Below are 20,693 nucleotides of genomic sequence, written 5' to 3' on the forward strand. Positions count from 1 at the left end.
ATGCTAAATGACGAGTTAATGGGTGCAGGAAATCAACATGGCACATGGATACATATGTAACAAACCTGCACATTGTGCACATGTACCCTAGAACCTAAAGTATAATAATAAAAATAAATAAATAAGTAAAATACATTAAATTTCAAAATTAAAAAAAAATTTTTTTTAAATACAGAGGTCAAGTTATTGTGAGAGAGATGGACAGAGTGTCCTCATACAATATAACTGAATGAAACCTCTTAATGAGAAAACTTTGAATGGATGCCCCAATAATTGTGGCTTCAACCACAAAACATCACAATGGATTCAATGTCCCAAAACACTGGCAGTCTGGGAGCCAAACAGATGCCTGTGCTAAATAACAGTGTTCTCAAGTCTAGGAGGAGGATAGAGGCCTAGAAAGGATAGAAGACCAGCCCAAATCTCTCATTTCATGGTTTCGGTTCCTGTGAATCAAATGCTCTTGTTAAACATTTCTCACAGTAGCTTTAAACTTTAATTACATACTCTACCAAAGCAAGGATCAAAATCTCTACAAAGATTCTTTTTTATTTTTTATAATGAAGTATTTATTAGTGTGTCTCTTTGGAATAGATTTTCCTACCCCAGGCCTGAAAAGAAATTCCACATAGAAATCATTCTCAAAACACTTTTTAAATTCTTTAGAGTTTGTCCTTCTTTCTCATCTCATGCAATGACTTGTTAATAAGGAATAATTAAAATAGATTCTTGTTAATAAGGTGAGAGGGGATGCATTGCATTTCAAAAATACTTTTAAATATAAAACCTTCAAGTACACCAATGTCTGTAATAAAGAAATTAAGGTCTAGTACATTTCAATCAATGGGGTAGCAAAAAAGATTTGCTTCATGCAATAGGTCAGCCTAACTCAACAGAGAGAATTATGGTTTGTTAATATCAACGTGGACCAGACAAAACACCATCCCTCTTATATGTATGTGACTATGATAGTTTTGCATTTCTTTCCATCCTGGATTCTCAGCACTCAATTCTATGATCCAAGGACTTTGAGATTCCCCCAAAATGTCCCAGAGCAGATTTCATGAGTTGTTCAACTGGGAACAGCCAGGAGCTTCAGGTTAGAACTTCATCTTGGTTGACCTGAGAGGAAATCCACCCCCAGTAAAACCAGGGCCATTTGGTTTGACCATTAAGAAGGTGTTATCCATGGGTGCTGTGTCCTTGTTTCTGTAAGAGAGGAGGTGAAAGTTAGCTTCCTTAACATCCTTTTTGTCTAAGTTTGACATTTGATGATCCTAGGGTGTGTTAGCCATTGAAAACTACTTTGATTACAGCTTCTGGTTTTAGACAAGGCAGTTGTTTAAATCTAATTAGGTGTTCACCGATAAAACATAAAATTAGGGCAAGACAATTAAATGCAAAATATGCTCTCCTAATGTTTATTTAAATATGAACAGAAGACCTCCTTATAACTCAAACACTATGTATTTGGTGACTTCTGACTTGGAATCATCTTCCTGTTTTATAAAACATTTGTTAGCTCCAAAGATCAGTCAGAAGACTCTTTTTCTTGGCTCAATTATAATGACTAATTCATCATTTATCAACTTTCATATTGCAAAGTTCTGGTAGAAACTTATAAATATTTACTACACACAAGGTATCTTCATCAAATTTGGACACTTATAAAACACAGATTTTCCTGTAACCCTAGACAAGCAACCATTATTACTAGAAATAGTTTAAGATACAAGAAAAGCTGGGGAAGATAAATAAGATAGTATTTTTGGCAATGGGTGAGGGAATTCTGCCCTAAAATCAACAATGTAACTTATATATAGATGTCCTTTAAATACACACACACACACACACACACACACACACACACACTAATATTCATGTTTCCTGCAGAAGTAACCTAGATCTACACAAGTTATCTATCATATAGTTGGGGTCTTAAAGAAAACACCTTTGGAATCCCTGTTAAACGATAAAAATTAAGCAAACTGCTAAGACCAAAACCAATTAGATTGGACAATTATGAATGACTCATCCTAGGGGAACAAACTGTCTTTTGGAAAGAATCTGGTACTGCAGACTGTAGATCAGCCTGGGGATGTGGTGTAGGGTAGTCAAGAGAAGGGGCAGGTGCAGTTTGGGATCACAGTGTGAGCAGAGGGGTGTTTAAGAAAAACAAAAGAAGGCAAAAGGTACAAAATGATAAGAGTTGCTATTTTGTAAAGGGCGTATGTGGAGAGAACATCCACAGAGATTCTAAATTATTCCATTGGGAGAGAACCTGTAGAGGATTGGTAATCGACCCATCTGTCTCTCAGCAGAATTGATTTCATTATTGTGAAAAACTATTCTCCATAAATAGGACAAAAGCTTTAGCCTTGAGTGGATCTAGCAAAGCAAATTCTTTCCTGTACTTTGGCAACTCGTCTGGCTCTTGACTGGTGTTAGAGGCAGCAGCACTCCCCGTCCCCCTGCCCTCTCTCGCCTTAAATAACCTGAATTTTCTTTTTCTGAAGGAGCGTAAGCTTAATGCTTCTGGCTTGGTCTAAGCTGACTAATGGGAATACTGTCTCCTTTATATTATCTTTTTAATGTATTTATAGACCATTATAATGACTCCCTCAGCCTTCTTCCTTCCAGTCTATACCATCTCAGCACTTTTGTTCTTACCTCTTCATATTTTTTTCTTCAGCATCTTTTTTGCTATTCTCCTATGAACTAATCTCTTCTACCAGTTTATGGATCCCCAAGTAGATGGAACCACCAATGGAACCCTAACTCAGTCAGAGTGGCTACTAGTAATAAGCGTGTAATGACAAGAAGAGGACAGGTAAAGGCAAAGATTCTAGAGCTTTCTAGAACTTTCTAAGACTGCCCAATTGAACTTTCTGTTATACCAGCCACTAGCCACATGTGGCTATTAAGCACTTGAAATGTGACTAGTGAGACTGAGGAACTGATTTCACAGTAATTTGTTTAAATCTAATTGGCCACAAGTGGCACATGGCTGGGCAGCACAGTGCTAGTGGATGGGCCCATCAAGAAGGGCTGAGCCAATATCTGGACAGCTCATGCTCTCTGTGTCCATCAAACTTTGGGGCAGGAGAGGGAGCAAGATTAGCAGTCAGTAATGTCAAAGAAGACTAGGCCAAACCCCAGGGTCAAGGCAAGAAAATTAATCAGCTCTAGAAAGATAATAAACAGCCAAGCTAGCTGTTTGTAACAGTGTAAACTAGACCATCGGTCTCCAAATGGAGTGTACGAACTTTAGAAAATGAATGAGATGATCCATTGTAGGTAGAAAGAAGATATTATTCTATTAATTCTATTAATTGATTATTTTCTTTTATTTCTATTCTATTAATTTATTATTTCTTATTATTTTATTTATCTATTAATAAATAAATCTATTAATACTTTTATCTTTAAAATTTAAAAATTATGCCTTACTAAGAGTTACAAACTGACAATGGTATCTGCATATAATTTATAAATTAAAATACATTGCAGGTAAATCAAACTATTCTGAAATTTTAAAATTATTTAAAAGATATATGCATATACACGAGGGGATCTGCAAGTTCAAAAATGTTTTACTGGCAGGGCACAGTGGCTCATGCTTGTAATCCCAGCACTTTGGGAGGCCAAAACCAGCAGATCACTTGGGGCCAGGAGTTCGAGACCAGCCTGGCCAACATGACAAAACACTGTCTCTACTAAAAATACAAAAAAAAAAAAAAAAATTAGCTGGGCATGTTGGCACATGCTTGTCATCCCAGCTACTTGGGAGGCTGAGACATGAGAATGGCTTGAACCCCAGAGGCAGAGTGAGGCAAGATGGTGCCACTGCTCTCCAGCCTGGGTGACACAGTAAGACTCTGTCTCAAAAAAAAGAGTTTTACTGATAAGGATGCACAATAGACACCTGCTTCATGTGCAAATTAACCATGTTGACATTTTATGAGCACAACCTTGATATCCTAAAAGAAAAATACAGTGTTTCCACTCCAGCATTCATTTAATTTACATTGTTAATATTAGTGGTTCTGAAGCTTCACTGTGCATGAAAATCACCTGAGAAGCTTATTAAATTGCAGGTTTCCAGAGCCTGCTGAATCCAAGTATCTGGAAATATGGCCTGGGAACCTGCATGTTTAATAAATCTCACTAGTGATTCTGAACCAGACAGACAGTTGGTAGACCTACACATTAAGATGGACTTATCTAAATCATAGAAGTATTTTACTCTACCACGGAACTGGCATCTAAATGTGGAACGGGGGAGTGTTCTGATTTACAAGAAGGGCAGACTTTTACTGGCAAATGAATTTGCATCCAGTTACTTTATATAACTTTGCTACTAACGAATCATAGGCAAATGCACTCAAGCCATATTTCACCATGTCCCTGAAATGTCCATGTGGATAAGTACCAAGCATGAATTTCAGCCCATAATGTGAGTCACTACAAAATTAACTGGATGATTTTGGCAATGTCACGCAGCCAAACCAAGTTTCAAAACTAGTTCGTTTCAAACCTGATTCATTTGGGCCCCCATTTTCACCCTGGGATCAGGCAAATAATACTAACAATGTGAAGAGAACTTTTGTTTTTCAACATGGGAGCATCCTGAAACCCAAAATGTTAACCTCACCTCTTCATTATCATCTCCTAGAAGAATAGGTCACATCAACTCTCCACAGCAGATGCTGAAGTCAGTCACTAGACACAGAAGATGGTTCAGAGATAATAACTATCTAAAAACCTAGGCAGGCAGGACACTATGGCTCACCCTGTAATCTCAACATTTTGGGAGGCTGAGGCAGGGGGACTGTTTGAGGCCAGGAGTTCAAGACCAGCCTGGGCAACATAGCAAGACCCTGTTGCTACAAAAAAAATCAAAAATAAATAAATAAATAGATAAATAAATAAAACACAGGTGAACTGCTAGTAGTTATAGTGGTACAGGGGCATCATTAGAAAGAACAGCTTTACTAAGCCCCAGTCCCTTAGCAAAAGCACCTGTGGTTTTAAATGTGAATATGCTGTACAAGGCTGATTTTGAACCTCATTTGCAAACATAGTTATGACATTGTTATCTCCAAACCATAGACTAGTGTGGGGGGAAAGTCGTATTACATTTCCTCTGCTCCACGGTAGGTCCACCAATGAGCAGATATTAATGGATCCCTGTTAGAATCCCAAGGAGGGGACTCAGTATCAGATGAGACACTGATCTTGCTCTGATACAAACTTAGTTAGTGACCTGTAGAATGTCATTTGTTTACCCTGTGATTTAGTTTACCCCAGTGAAACTTGCAACTCTGTGACTGTTCACCAAATATTTTCTTATGTGCAGATAATAGGCACAACAAAATTAGGACGTTTGACTAATTCTTACTTTTGAAGTTGTTCTTTACGTTTCTGAGCGAGGTATTTCTTCTTTAAATTCTGGAGCTCATCGGTAAGTTTCTCTACCTCATATTTATATTCTTTGCTCTGTACTTCATACATACTCAGTTCTGAAGACAAAACCTAACATGGCAAATAAAGCAGCATTAACAAAAGATACAATATCCTTTTCTGAGAAATCTTTTAATCTGCTACCATTTACCACAGTGGAGCTAGAGGTGCAAAACAATGCCCAAGTTTCACAATTAATCTGCATGCTTCCACCAGCTCAGGGTCCACATCTGAGTAGAAACCTGGCTGAGGGCTGAAGATGCATCATCAGGTTGCAACTTTAAATAAAATATCATTCCCCCACTTAAAAGAAGAACTATTAGACAACATTCGAACAGGCTCACAGATGAATGGTCTAATGTGCTTCAAGGAATATCATGAACAGAGACAGAAAAACTCCCAGACACACAGTCTAAAATTGCTTTTAAAGCCTTTAAAAAAAAAGAAAGTATTCAAGAAAAACATCACTAGAGCATGTGATTCATCTGAGGATTATGCAAAAAATTATTCTGAAATCATCCTGCCATCACTGCTAACTAAGCATTCAATTTATGTGTTTTCCAGGTTTGTGATGCTGCTGAATGCCTATCCCTCTTTACTGTGTTCTTTGGGACTTTTCAAAGCCTGACTATATGCCTCCTTCCACTGCTGTGTTCAGTAGCTGCTGCTGGTCTTTGGCTGGACAAGAAGAGCGGGAATTCACTCATCTGCATAGGACACAGTGCATGCCAAAGCTGGGGTGTGCTCCCCACCAAAACCAAAAAGAGAAAAGGAAGGCTATTGTTCTAACAGGCATGCAATAGGCTGGACTTATTTTTCCTCTTGCTTGCTACTTTAAAGATTTGCATAAAAGGGAGATCTTAGCCTTTTTAGTGTTCATCTGCTTCTGAACTCTTCTTCACTGCTGTGAAAATGATTCTGACTATGTTATCATGGGCTAAAGAATGTAATTTTCATGCTGGAAAAATAAAAAACCCGTCTCAATAGTTAAACTCTTAGAAACAAAGACCCTCCTTCTAAACAATGAATGTGGATTTTCCTAAAAGAGTAGGTAAGTATCAAGGACAAACTGGCAGACATGCTCAGTACCACCTCTAAACCTCTTCATGAGGGGTCACGTTTCATTTGAGCAAAAAATCTGGATTTCCTGAGATAAAGGGTTAAATTCACAAAAGGCTCTTGTGAACCTTCGAAGGCCACCCAGAGCTCTGTGTGAATAAGACAGCTCTGTGCTTTTCTAATCTATATCTACCTCTGAGAAAACAAGAAAATAATTTGTTTTGTTTAAAATATTCAATTGTTTAAAGGAACAAAATAATCGAAAGATTATGTCCTATGCAAAACTCAAATTATGTCTCAAGATACTCATGTGAAATGAACATTCAGAGTGACGAATTACAAATTAATGCTCTAATTAGACTTGTTTCATTTGCCCTTTTAAAATAAAAGGACACAGTTTTACAATATCCTATTTTTGAAGGGGTTAGAGCTACACTAGTAGGGTGGCATATATTTTACCCCAGGCAGAAAGTCAATGATTATTACCCTCATTGGGCAGGAAGTGCCAGAATTCAACTGGCACATGCTTCATCCTGTGGCTGTGTGTGTAAAACTTCCCCGATATGCCAAGAATATCTAAGTACTTGCTTAGAAGGTGAAGCTCAAAATATAGTGTGAACATGCACAATTTTTGAGAAAACTTTAAAAAGGCACATGTAAAAGCAAAACACTCCATATCTCTGCAACTGAGGGTCTTATGTGACTTAGAAGGGAATCACACTATCAAAAAATCTTGCCTGATTTTATTTCCCTTTCGTGGTTACATATTTGACAGCTGGTCAGGAAGCAAGGCCCTCAGGGCTGGGCAGTGGCTGGACTTCTTCTGTGTATGTTTATCTCAGATGGGATGGAATACCAGGGACCCACCGTGGCACGGTGGTCTGCTTCAGTTGGTCAATGTGTTAAAATATTTCCTTTGCTCCTCCCTGCCCTTCAAGTACTCTAATAAATCATCTCAAGATCATCCATACAAACCCTGTCCTCACATTTCCATTTTGTTGTCATCATCTTTTCCTCTCTCGCTCACCTGCCTCTTTCTGGAAATGGAGAATGGTGCTGTCTAATAGTCCAGGAAGAGAAGGGTAGCTCTGAGGTCTGCTGGCTCATCCTAGACTAGAGCTCTAAGAGAGCTGACCTCAGAGGATTGTGGCATTGAGAGACTGGCTCACTGTGTGGAGGCAGTGGACTTGTCCAGGTGTGCTCCCCAGAGTGTGGCTGCCCTGGAACCAGGAAGGAACAGGTGCTACCACTTACTTTCAGCTGCTGCTTCTTGTCATGCAGCGTGCGTCGGTATAGCTTCAGCTGTTCCGCAGCCTCAGGTCCAGGCTGGCGGGCCAAAATGTGCTTTAGTTCCATGTAGTGTTTCTCCTTTTCCTAGTGGAGAGCAGAACCAGGAGCAGAGATAAACAGCCCCGTCAAAACAGGGAAAATGCCTTTCACTGCATGGCCAGCACAATTTGGGAGGTGCCCAAGCTACTTCACAGCTCCACAGTGATCACATTCACTCACAGATTCATTCAGTCATGCATTGAAACAATCCTTATGAAGGGCCGGGAATGTGCAACATTTGGATACAAGTAATAAGACAATGAGTAAGAGAAAGTTCCTCTCTACCTGAACATAAGATCACAAGGACTGGGAGACAAGGGCAGGATAGAAGATCTTGCTAGGAAAAAGAGGGAGTGACTGACTCTGGTTGGAGGAGTTGGTTGGAGGAAGAAGTAAAAAAGAGAGTTTTTCAAGAACTCTAATAGCCTGGTGCAGTGGCTCATGCCTGTGATCCCAGCACACTGGGAGGCCGAGGCAGGAGGGTTGCTTGAGGTCAGGAGTTCAAGACCAACATGGAGAACACAGTGAGACCCTGGTTCCATTTAAAAAAAAAAGAGAGAGAGAGAGAAAAAAGAAAAATACAAAAATTAGCCAGACATTTTGGTACATGCCTGTAGTCCCAGCTACTTAGGAGGCTGAGGTGAGAAGATCATTTGAGCCCAGGAGATGGAGGGAGCAATGGGCTATGCACCACTGCACTCCAGGCCCCATCTGAAAAAAAAAAGAAAAGAAATATGATGGCATGGGAAGAAAAGAAATCTGAAAATGTCTTGAGGGAAGAGGTAAATATCCAGGGAAACTTGCGTATGCACATTTGTAGACCTAAAAGAAAGGATTTTCTAGAAACCCTAAGCAAATGATAATTCTGTAACTTTATTTAAACAATAAACAATGTGAAATCCCCATTTGAATCCTGGAGTTTAATTGCTAGTAAAGTGTTTTCCGACCCTTGAACTAAAGAAATTACATACAAGCAAAGATTTATTTCTAAAGCATCTCAATTCTAGATTTCCATATCACTAAACTGCAATAATTTGAATAAACATTGATAAAGTCTAGTGTGTCTACTCATTAGTCTCTGTACACATTTATTTCCTTAAGATAATTGTGGTAAGCACAAGCCCTCTCATTAAATGAAACATTCAGTCAAATGGATATTAATTTTTACCTACAGCTAAGTATTCTTTGTATTGTTATCAAATAATCTATTTTTAGCAGAAAATATAAAAGTCATAAAAAATCAGGTGAAAGAAAAATCATTAACTAGTCTTTGTTACCATTTGTTTTGGTTTTTCCTTTTCCCTGGCCAAATTATTGAAACTCCATTACAAAAACATAGCTCTACTTATAGAAGAGTGTATGCAACTTAAAAAGTATTTGGATGGGATAAGCTCTGGGAAAAACATATGAAAACAATACTCACCATTTAAGAAATAATTCCAGAAATGACAAGGAAATCCAAAAGCCCGTGCAAAAAAAGAGAACTTGAACAAATCGAATTACAAAGTGATGATTTTCCCTTGCTGTACAACACCTCCTGTCACACCTTACAATATAATCTTCACAGTAAATGGATGTAGCAAGCAATGAGAAAGATATCAGGAGGTGAGTTTATTTTCTAGAGACACTTAACACCTGCTCTGTTGGGAAAATAACACTTCTGACAAGGCTTCAAGATTCAATTTGGAGAGGGTAATAAATATGTGGAGAAGCCCATGAAACAGTTTTGTCCATTTCTTTCAGCTCACCTTCCTCTATACCAGAGTACGGATAGACTTGCAAAGGAAAGAACCTCACAATGACAGAGAGAAAGCAATCTGATCTGGGATATAATAATGTCTTAAACTGAAAAGACCATCTTACTCCAAGCATCTTGAAATGTTTCACAGGTGTAATTCTCTTCAATTACTCTTGGTAGGTTGAGAGGAGAGAGACACAGAGAAGAAAGTTTGAAAGAAACAAAATATTGTCACCTCACCACATACGTGAGTATCTCAGCATCAGCAGGAATTAATGGTGCCTCCATAGTCCGTTAGTAAGTCAAACACCTACTGATGATATGCCCCAAGAATCACCTTTCCTGTGCAAAACTTCCCCTGGAGCTCAAAGACATGTTATCACCCTGAGAATACTTGGGCAAAATTGAGCTACAAAATTCCATCTACATGATATCATGGATAGAAGAATCAAGCCAGAAAGTGGAATCAGGTTCAAAGCCACATTAGAGAGTAATGATGGTAAGAGCATGACTCACCTCCTCCATCTCCCCATCTACACCATCTGAATAAGTCCTGCCATGTCCTCTCATAGAAAGCACAGTCTTCTGACACAGAGTGAATGATGTTGTCATTTATCCTGTCTTCTTCATCACTTCCAATATTTTTTTCTTTCCTTTTTGTTCTTTTTTTTTTTTTTTTTTGAGACAGGGTCTCATTCTGTCACCCAGGCTGGAGTACAGTGGCGCAATCATAGCTCACTGCAGCCTCGACCTCCTGGACTCTAGCAATCCTCTCACCTCAGCCTCCCTAGTAGCTGGGACTACAGGTATGCACCACCATGCTTGGCTAATTTTTGTACTTTCTGTAGACGTGGGGTCTCACTATGTTGCCCAGGCTGGTCTCCAACTCCTGGGCTCATTTTATCCACTCACTTCAGCCTCCCAAAGTGCTGTGATTACAGGCCTGAGCCACCACATCCAGCCTAGTATTTCTTTCTAGGCTGAAACCTTAATTGAAATGGATTTGTTGTAAAGAATAGCTGAGCAACTGAACTGTGAGGGCCCACAAGTATGGAGAAAAGTGAAGAAACTGAATTACCACTAAAACTGTCTGGGTAGTCAAAGTCAAAAAGTTCTGAGAATTAAATAACCCAGGGCAAGTGAGCCCTGTGTGTTCATGGTGGGTAGAAGAAATAACAAATGAAACTTCAGGGACTAAGAGAGTGGAATACATGAAGAGCAGAGACAAAGGGAATGGGGGCAGTGGTTGGAATGTGTATTGCCCGGCTTCACTGTGCGTGAATTTTGGCCAATGCTTACAGTGGAAAACCTGTCTGATAAAGCAGTCTGGTCAGCATTAACATTCTAGCCTTGTGTAGCATACAGATTCATATTTTTGGAGAACGTGCTAGTAATTTAGACAAATATGAAATGTTTGATGGATTGAAGGTCTTCAGTACAACTGTCTTCCAATTTATTTCTCTCGTAACCCTCTACAAGGGCCAACCAAGCTCTTCAAACATTGTGCAATGGTGTATATAATAACCTCATTTAGAGACAAAGCATGCAATTCTATTATAAAGAGAACTATCTTATGCAACAGAGACTCATTAGCTGTCCAATGTATATTGTCTCCATAAGCCAGCAGTGGCAGAACCAGCTGCCTTATAATACATATCCTGTCCTTCTTCATTAAGCCACATCCATTTCTCTTTAAATCTAGTCAATTAATTTGTCACTTGGTTAGAAGCATCATATGTCAATGAAACATCTTAAGAAAATCATAAAGAGTATATTATTTCCCCACCAACAAAAGATTGCTTCTTCAGTTTGGCATTTCTTTTATTCAGAGTTTGCTGGTGATGCACAGCAATATCACTTTGTAGCATGCCTCACTATTTATTTTATGAACAGCTATACTGGAATCAAGCTCAACTACTAATACCAAAAGACTAGCTTTCTCTTTGGCTAAGCATGTCTTGAGAGCACTAACCATACTATGTCCATCCTTGAAATGATAGCCTCTTCCTAGACATCCTGTTCTCTCCATTGGACAGGCCATCAGATGTGATTATGAGTTCCTTTGCTGTGAAGAATCTGTCAAGTTATGCTGGGTAATTGCACATCTCATTGTCAATATCAGCTGAGTGTAGTAGTAAGAAATTAATTACAGTACTAGCTTCCAATAATGCTGTTATTACATGGTGGCAGTCTGTAACCTCACAATGGAAATTCCAGACATATTCTGAACAGCCTATGCAAATAAGAGTCAGTGCTACTCCAGGTACAATTCAGAGGGAGAAATTGAGTTGCTCACAGAACTCCTTTCCCCACCAAGCTACAGTTTTATAATCACTATCTGTTTATATCTTCAGCTGAAAACAGAAGGTAGTTCACATTCAATGTGCACCTCAGCATCCCTTCTTCCTCAGCTCGCCTACACGAAGCAATAACTGACTGAGAGGAACTAATTTATTCCATTTTCATCTGAATCTGTATTTGGCAAATGCCAGTGCATTGATTCTGCTCACCCTGGAGTCATCAATTTGCTTCGGTGAGAGTTGGGAAGAATCGCCTCACTCTGTGAACAAGCTGACTCAAGCGAAACAGGCAGCTTTCCTCCAGACCAAAGACACATGCGTATTTACACCTACCAGGGCAAAAGCTACCCACTCAGATGCTTGAGTGCCAAGAACTCCAAGGAAAGAGATAACGTCTTGCCTTCACTCCAGCCTTACCCAATGGGTTCAAGATAATGTTGATTTTTTTTATTCAATAACCACTACTTCTGAGAGAAGCTACTTCGCAGAATATACAGAAAATCTCTTTTTCAAAATGTCAACAGACATCACGTTACTACCAACAATGTTTTATCTTTATAAACCCATTATTTCTCTCCAACTGAATTTTGAGCCTTTAAGGCCAGAACCATGGTGGATCTCTCTCTATATAACTCGCACCTACTGTTGTGCTCTCCTCATTCTATTGAGGAAGCTTAATAATTTCATTGATTGCAATTACACGATCAGCAAACTATGCCCATCGTATTTTACCAATATACATCAATACAGGTACAGACATATTTGTGTTGAGAACTTTTACTTCATTAAACCATTCAATAACATCTTCCAGTTAGCAGAGCTTGCATAATTCACCTTACTGAGCTGGTGCTATGAGTTCCATTACTTTGAGCAATATTTTTTTATTATGTATGTTGTGTATAACTCAGAAAATCACTTGAGGTACCACCTTGCCTTGATCTCTTAAATTTTTATAGAGGTTTTCTGATAGTTCAAGTAGTGTCAAACATTTTTTTTAATTCATAAGACTTGCAAATGTATTCAAATTAATTGGCTCTGAAAAGACTACCTGTATGTGCATGTACATACTGATACACATAAATATAAAAATGTAAGCATAACTTTTTTTTCTTTTTTTTTTGAAATGGAGTCTCACTCTGGAGTGCGATGGCCCGATCTCAGCTCACTGCAACCTCTGCCTCTCGGGTTCAAGAGATTATCCTGCCTTAGCCTCCTGAGTAGCTGGGATTACAGGCGCGTGCCACCACGCCCAGCTAATTTTTGTATTTTCGGTACAGATAGGGTTTCACCATGTTGGTCAGACTGGTCTCGAACTCCTGACTTCATGACTGCCCTCCTCAGCCTCCCAAAGTGCTGGGATTACAGGCATGAGCCACTGCACCCAGCCGTAAGCATAACTCTTAAACTACATTCCTCAACTAAATAATGTGCTGACTTTTTAAGCAGCCTCCTTAAACACAGAAATCCTAATCGCACACACAACTCTTTACCAGAATTGAAAAAAAAAGGCAATACATTTTTGCCTCTTTGCTTGGTTTCAGTCCTTTTTCCATCCCCCCACTACCATCCATAATTCTTAACAAAAGACAAAAGCTACATTTAAAATTCTAAGGAAAATTACTTCCCTCTGTATATAAAAGCAACTCTAGAACACTGCCTAATTTATCCGGAAATGCCTGTTTTCATTAGCAGAAAAATAAATTAGAAACTCTGTAAACATATTACATTTCTATCTAGCTTTAGAAAAGAAAAAATAATGCCTAATACCTTGGGGCTTTCTTGTTTATTGGCTTTATAACGAAGATGTCAGCTAAACTGAACTCCGGGCCCATCTTGTTTATGATGTCATGAAGTAGTAAAGCCCCCTGGAGAGGATAGGAAATGCTGGCATTTGGGGATGAAACAGAATTACACAGCCGAGTTCCTTATGAGCAGGGAACTAGTTGGTTACACGGTGGTTCTTGGCTTTAGATGTAGATGAGTAAGTGTTTTATGAGGCATATGAGAAATTTGCATACGCTAACCTTCACCATTTTTGTAACAATAGGAAAAATGCTTCTGGTGCTTTCTGATGTAAGCAATACAAACTTTCTTGAGAGATCTTTTTGCAAGGGACTTTATTTCCAAAATGCAAATATATGTATGTAAAATCTGGTACAAAGTATGTAATTCTCTAGGCTAGCCTGAACATTGTTACCAAGGCTGTTTGCTTGCTTTAACTTTGCACCTTACCTAGCAATTTAATGCATGTGAAGAATTTGCACATATTAAAAATCATGATAGTGTTGACTTTCTTAAAGCCAGTAATGAAACACGTCCAGAGAAATTCAAGTCAACTAAGTATTTATTTAGCAATAACTCTATGTTCATGACTGTTCTAGGTTCACACAAAGATCAGTAAGGTCGGCCGGGTGTGGTGGCTCACGCCTGTAATCCCAGCACCTTGGGAGGCCGAGGTAGGCAGATCACTTGAGATCAGGAGTTTGAGACCAGCCTGGCCAACATGGCGAAATCTCGTCTCTACAAAAAATACAAAAATTAGCTGGGCATGGTAGCAGGCGCCTGTAATCCCAGCTACTTGGGAGGCTGAGGCAGGAGAATCACTTGAACCCGGGAGGCGGAGGTTGCAGTGAGCCAAGATTGCTCCACTGCACTCCAGCCTGGGTGACAGAATGAAACTCTGTCCACTCCCCACCAAAAAATAATCAGTAAGGTCTAGAGTTTAGTATCCAGTTATGGAAAAACAAATAACTAAGTCATTATAAAACAAAACAGTCATGCCAGGTTCCCAAAGAGGTGCTAGGAGTACTATGCATGTGTAGGTAAGTTCAAAAGTGGAGATGATATCAGTTTGGTGGGCCACGGAAAGGGAAATATTTCAGATGCATCTTGGTGGGAGAAGAAGTAGCAGTACTATTTGTGGATCTGAAAAGGTATTCACTATCAAAGGACAAATTGAATAGATAAAGCCACTTGAAGTTAATCCATCTTAAATAGTATCCATTGTCTCTACGATGATTAAATTTCTAAAATTTGTCTGAATACCATGGAGAAATTTGGAGGAATTTGATAGTTATTGATGTACATCTGTTAAGTAGATGACAGACATAACTCCTCATTCCCTAGAAACCTTTTCTAATTACATGTTGCCTCCTCTCCTTTGGTTTTGCTGGTTATAAATGTTTGGACTGGAGAGGGCTCAATCCTTGAAGCTAGATCATTGGATTCAAATCATAACTTGGCTAGGATAGGGAGGATGAATTACAAGGATTCAAGGACGGGTATCAGATTACCGGGAACACAGGAATGGATTTTTGCCCCAACCAAATCACATTCATGTGGATATTTTTTAAAATTCAACTTAATTGGCTGTTCCAAAGAATTTTTTTTTTTTCCTATTCTTGGTGAATAGAGCCCCTCAGATGCAAAATAGAATGGTGTTTTGTGTTTTTTGGTAAAAGGAGCTAAACAAGGACCTATAGATACATGCTAGAGCAGTCTCCTCTGGAGATGTTAGCATGAGTAGATGGTAAATGTTTAAGGGGAAGAAGAGGAGTTGTTTAAAATAGTAAATCAGTGGCCGGGCGCGGTGGCTCATGCCTGTAATCCCAGCACTTTGAGAGGCCCAGGCGGGCAGATCACGAGGTCAGGAGATCGAGACCATCCTGGCTAACATGGTGAAACCCCGTCTCTACTAAAAAAATACAAAAAATTAGCCAGGCGTGGTGGCAGGTGCCTGTAGTCCCAGCTACTCGGGAGGCTGAGGCAGGAGAATGGCATGAACCCAGAAGGCGGAGCTTGCAGTGAGCCGAGATCGTGCCACTGCACTCCAGCCTGGGCGACAGAGTGAGACTCCAACTCAAAAAAAATAAAATAAAATAAAATAAAATAAAATAAGATAAAATATAATATAATAAAACAAATAAATATAAATAAAAGTAGATCAGTAAGTCACTTCCAAGTTTAAAGAAAATTGGAGTTAAAGAATAAGTAAGTTTCCAATTGGCTTTTGCTATTTTTCTTTGAAAATATGTTGTTGTTGTTAAGACAGAGTCTCACTCTGTTATCCAGGCTGGATTGCAGTCGCACAATCACAACTCATTGCAGCCCTGACCTCCTGTGCTCAAGCAATCCTCCTACTTCAGCCTCCCAAAATGAAATGAAATAAAATGGTGTCCAATTTTCAAAATAAACAATAAAATAAAAGTTTCAGTGAGATTTTTTCTTTGAAAAACTGATCTAATACTCATAAGTTTTTTGTCTTATAATTAACAAATTTTACATTTTAATTGTAATAATGAGCACATTACATTAGAACTAACAAATAACCAGTAAACCCCAATTAAAATGACTGGGGTTTTTTGACATAACTGACAACATTATATTATAGTATAATTTGATTTCATATATCTGACTACTACAGTGCACATTTTCTTAAATTTTTATTATGTAACAATCATACAAAAGAATATACATAGCATATATAGCTATAAAGCATGGTAATAGATGCTCAGGGTAAACCCATCACCCAACTTATGAAATAGAATATTCTCATTACCAGGAAGCTACTGTGTACTCCCTTCCCCAACCCACCCCTGTGCTTATAGCCATCATCCAAGGTAAGCACCATTCTGAAACCTATTATCATAATTGCCTTGATTTTTCCATATAGTTTTATCACATATCTGTTACTTAGTTTTGCTTCGAGCTTTATGAAAATATATCTGAGTGTACCTAGTTTTCTCTGGCTTGCTTGTTTTCCTCAATAATATGGTGCTAAGATTTATTGAACCATAAATCTTATGGTTATTGTGTGTTTCTGTTCATGTAGTTGATTTGATATTTCACTGGGTGAGAATTCCACAATCTCTGCATTCACCTGTCAGTGGGTATTTGGGTTATTTCCCGGGTTTTGTTTTTATGAACATTCTTGTGTGTGTTCCCAAGTTCACAAGTCCAAGTCTTTCTAGGATATAGACCTATGAGTGGAAGTGCTGCATCTTAAAGCTATATGAACACTCAATTTTATAAGGTAATAGAAAATTATTTTCCAAAGTGCTTTATAAAAATTCCCATTGATTTGCATACTTGCCATTGCTGAGCGTTGTCAGTCATTCCTAAGCAAAGGACCCAGTTAAACCATACCTAGACTCCCGACCCACTGAAGTTACGAGATAACGTGTGTTGTTTTAAGCTGTGAAATTCATGGTCATTTGTAATGGAGCAATAGATAACTAATACAGACATGTTAACTTTTGTCCTTCTAGAAACAGTAAAATGGCATCTCAATGTTATCATATGTCCCATCAAATGTTCCATTTCCCTCCTTATAAAATAAGGTTGAGTTATTTTCTCCCCAAGTTTATCCATTTGTGTTTCCTCCTCTGAGAAATGCCTGTTCACATATAGTATTTTTTTTTACTGATTTGTAATTATTTATATATTCTAGATATAGAAAGATATATAAAGTTTGTGCTTTTATGATTTCTCTTAGGGAGCAGAGATATTCTTAATTTTAATGTAGCAAGATTTATACATATTTCTTTTATGGTTAATGTTTTTTGTATTTTATTTAAATACTCTGACCAAGTATTTTTAAAATATTTCTGTTAGCAGTAATATTTAAAAGCTTCATTAATTTCTTCCAAATTCCCTCTTAATCCTTTGATATTTAAAACATTCTTTTTTGAAGTGCCTATACTTATACTTGTTCAATTTTCTCTTTCTCCACTGGATCCTAATTTAGATCATTGCCTTTGCACATGATTCCAGCACTTTTCTAATATCATGAAGTTGCATTGACTTCGTGGTATCTAACATCTTTTGCAAAGTTTAGTTTTATTTTACAGTTGTCTTGCATCGTATTTGCATTGTACTGCTGGGTATTAAAAATATTCAACAATTCTACTGAAATCAGACCAATGATGTCAGGATGGACAGGGGTTAGTCACATGATGCTGGAGGGATGTCTGACTAAGGAATAGTCACATAAATGGCAAGCTCATTTGTTAATATTTTTATGTTACAACAACCTTTACTTTCCTGCACAATCTCACATTTGAGAGAATTGGACTAAAAATACTGGAAAGGAGTAATAGAAGCAGTAGCAGCAGCTCTCACTTTTAGGTCAGATATTATGAATATGCCAGACATGGTGCTAAGCTCAACACGTGTTACCTAATAACTCCACACAACAAACCTGTGAGCTGATTGTTGTTATCCCTATTTTCCAGATGAGGAAGCTGAGGTTCAGAAGTGTCAGTGACTTGCCCAAATAAAACAACTAGAAAGTGTCAGAGCCAAGATTTGAACTTATATGAAACAGAACATTTCAATGACTGAGATAGAAATGGATATATATAATCTCCTTGTTCTTAACCACTATGCATATTACTTATAGCAGATGGAGAGTAAGAGAAGAGAACAATACAATCAAAGTCATAAAGGTGAAGAAGTGAGAGCTTAAAAGCATCCAGTAAGTAGTTCAATTTGGCTACAGCCTGCAGCATGTGCAAGGGACTCTACACCAGGGACTGCCTTACCAGCCTAGAAAGGAGGTACTATATATGCCTTGAATGACAGGCAGGTGAGTTTGTTTTCAATATGATAGGCAGTTGGAAGCTGATATAGTTTGGATATTTGTCCCTGACCCAATCTCACATTGAAATGTAATCCCCAGTACTGGAGGTGGGTCCTGGTGGGAGGTGCTTGGGTCTTGGTGGTGGATCCCTCATGGCTTGGTGCTGTCCTTGCAAGAATGAGTACTAGTGAGATCTGGTTGTTTAGGTGTGTGGCACCTTCCCTCCCACTCTCTCCTGTTCCTGCTTTCATTATGTGCAGTGCCTACTCCCGCTTCACCTTCCACCATGAGAAAAACTCACTGAGGCCTCACCAGAAGCTGAGTAGATGCCAGCGCCGTGCTTCCTGGACAGTCTGCAGAACCATGAGCCACTTAAAACTCTTGTCTTTATAAATTACCCAGTCTAGGGTATTTCTTCATAGCAATGCAAGAACAGCCTAACACAGAAGCTACTGAGGGCTTCTTGGTGTATAATAGATTATTGTTCTAGTAATAAAAATGTTATTCTATTGTATCGTATATACATACACTACTCTAATAAATAATTTACATTATAAAACATATATAAAACAGAACGTTTCAAAGATTGAGATTAAAATGCACATATGTGTGGAAATTCTAATATTTCTTACAGTACTCAGTGTTTAAGTGTTCCACTTCAGAGAACTGGCTTAAGATCATAGAGAGGACCTGAATCAGGATAGTGCCTGGGGGGAAAGTTGGAAGCAGATGCAAGAGCATATGGAGATGGAATTACATGATCAGCGACTGACTGGAACATGGGTGGGAGGAGTCGGAAATGACTCTGGCACGTCAAGCCTCTGGGAGCCTGGAAAAGCTGCCACACCATTAATGTGCATACCCATGCCAGGGAAGGAGCAGGCTTCAGGCAGAAGATGGTAAATTCAATTTTAAAGCGTCAACAGGGCATCCTTTTTGACAAACAAGTTTTAAGAAATATAAGCCCAGAATGCAGAAGAGTCTATATAAGACATCTCGACTTTATCTACGTAACGGTGATAATTGAAGTCTTAATAAAGAATGAAATCCTTGAGGGTGAAAGCAGTAAAAGCAATGTTCAAGAATATGCTCTGGAGAATGGTTAACATCTAGGGAATAGGAGAAATGAAAAAAGGCCAAGAAAGAAGAGAGAAAGAAGAGTCAACAAGGGAGGAGAATCAGCAAACTTCTGAGCCCTAAAAGATGAGAGAGGAGGCAAATGTGAGTGTGTCTGATGCCATCAAATGTGGTTGAGGCTAAAAAGGACAAGGGTTGCAGTCTGTTGGAATTGTTAACTCATCTATTTACTTATTTCAGAGACAGGGTCTCACTCTGTCACCCAGGCTGGAGTGCTGTGGTGCAATCTCGGCTCACTACAACCTCCACCTCCCGGGTTCAAGAGATCCTCCCGCCTCAGCCTCCCAAGTAGCTGGAACTACAGGCACACACCACCATGCTCGGCTAATATTTTTGTGTTTTTCGTAGAGATGGGGTTTTGCCATGCTGGCCGGGCTGGTCTTGAACTCCTGACCTCAAATGATCTGCCCGCCTTGGCCTCCCAAAGTGCTGAGATTACAGGCATGAGCCACCACGTCCGGCCTGTTTACTCATCTATTTAAACATGAATTTATTTGACCATTCATTCATCCAGCCATCTATCCACAAAACACGTGCTGATGGACAGACACATCAGGCACAATGCTACTCTGGCATCATCATCGCTGGTATCATGGTTGTTCTCATAGTCACCAGTTACCATTTACTAACCAACTATTATATGCCAGTCATTTTTCATAAATTATATCCGATCCTTATAATAAGTCTATAAATCAGTAAGTATCTTCATTTTGCAGATGAGGAAACAAGTAACGTGACCAAGGTCACAAGTCCTAGAGCTATGTAGAAGACTCAATTCCAAAAGACCATGCTCCTTCCTAGAGACTGTGCGGCTCTCAAGGAATTTAGAGTCTAATGGGAGAGGCAGACAAGTGACTCAACAGGATATTGTGATAAGAGCAATTCTTGACAGTTACAAGTGATATCACAAGAATCAGAGAAGGGACACTTCTGAAAAGAAGGGCCCGCTGGGATTTCATCACCAGTAATGGTCTATCACTTTCCAAATGCTTGGAGGCTTCATCTCCAAAGGTCACCTGGCTGAATCCATGAGTTTCCCTCCCTGACTCTCTCTCTCTCTCGAATCCCTGCTTCTTGGTGATTTGCT

At 38.9% G+C, this 20,693-nt stretch overlaps 1 protein-coding gene across 1 annotated transcript in view; it reads right to left on the reverse strand.

Annotated features, from left to right (window-relative positions):
* Positions 1-531: 531 nt before the first annotated feature.
* CFAP58 (cilia and flagella associated protein 58) overlaps positions 532-20,693 on the reverse strand; it is a 102,993-nt gene continuing 82,831 nt past the window's right edge. Inside the window, exons 16-18 of the mRNA XM_055249910.2 lie at positions 7,777-7,896; positions 5,402-5,535; positions 532-1,209 (exon numbers count right to left, since the gene is read on the reverse strand). Of these exons, the coding sequence (XP_055105885.2) occupies positions 1,101-1,209; positions 5,402-5,535; positions 7,777-7,896 (363 nt within the window). The 3' untranslated portion in view covers positions 532-1,100. The remainder of the gene's footprint in view (positions 1,210-5,401; positions 5,536-7,776; positions 7,897-20,693) is intronic.

The sequence above is a fragment of the Symphalangus syndactylus genome, chromosome 2 (assembly GCF_028878055.3).
Source record: "Symphalangus syndactylus isolate Jambi chromosome 2, NHGRI_mSymSyn1-v2.1_pri, whole genome shotgun sequence".
Taxonomy (NCBI): Eukaryota; Metazoa; Chordata; class Mammalia; order Primates; family Hylobatidae; genus Symphalangus; species Symphalangus syndactylus.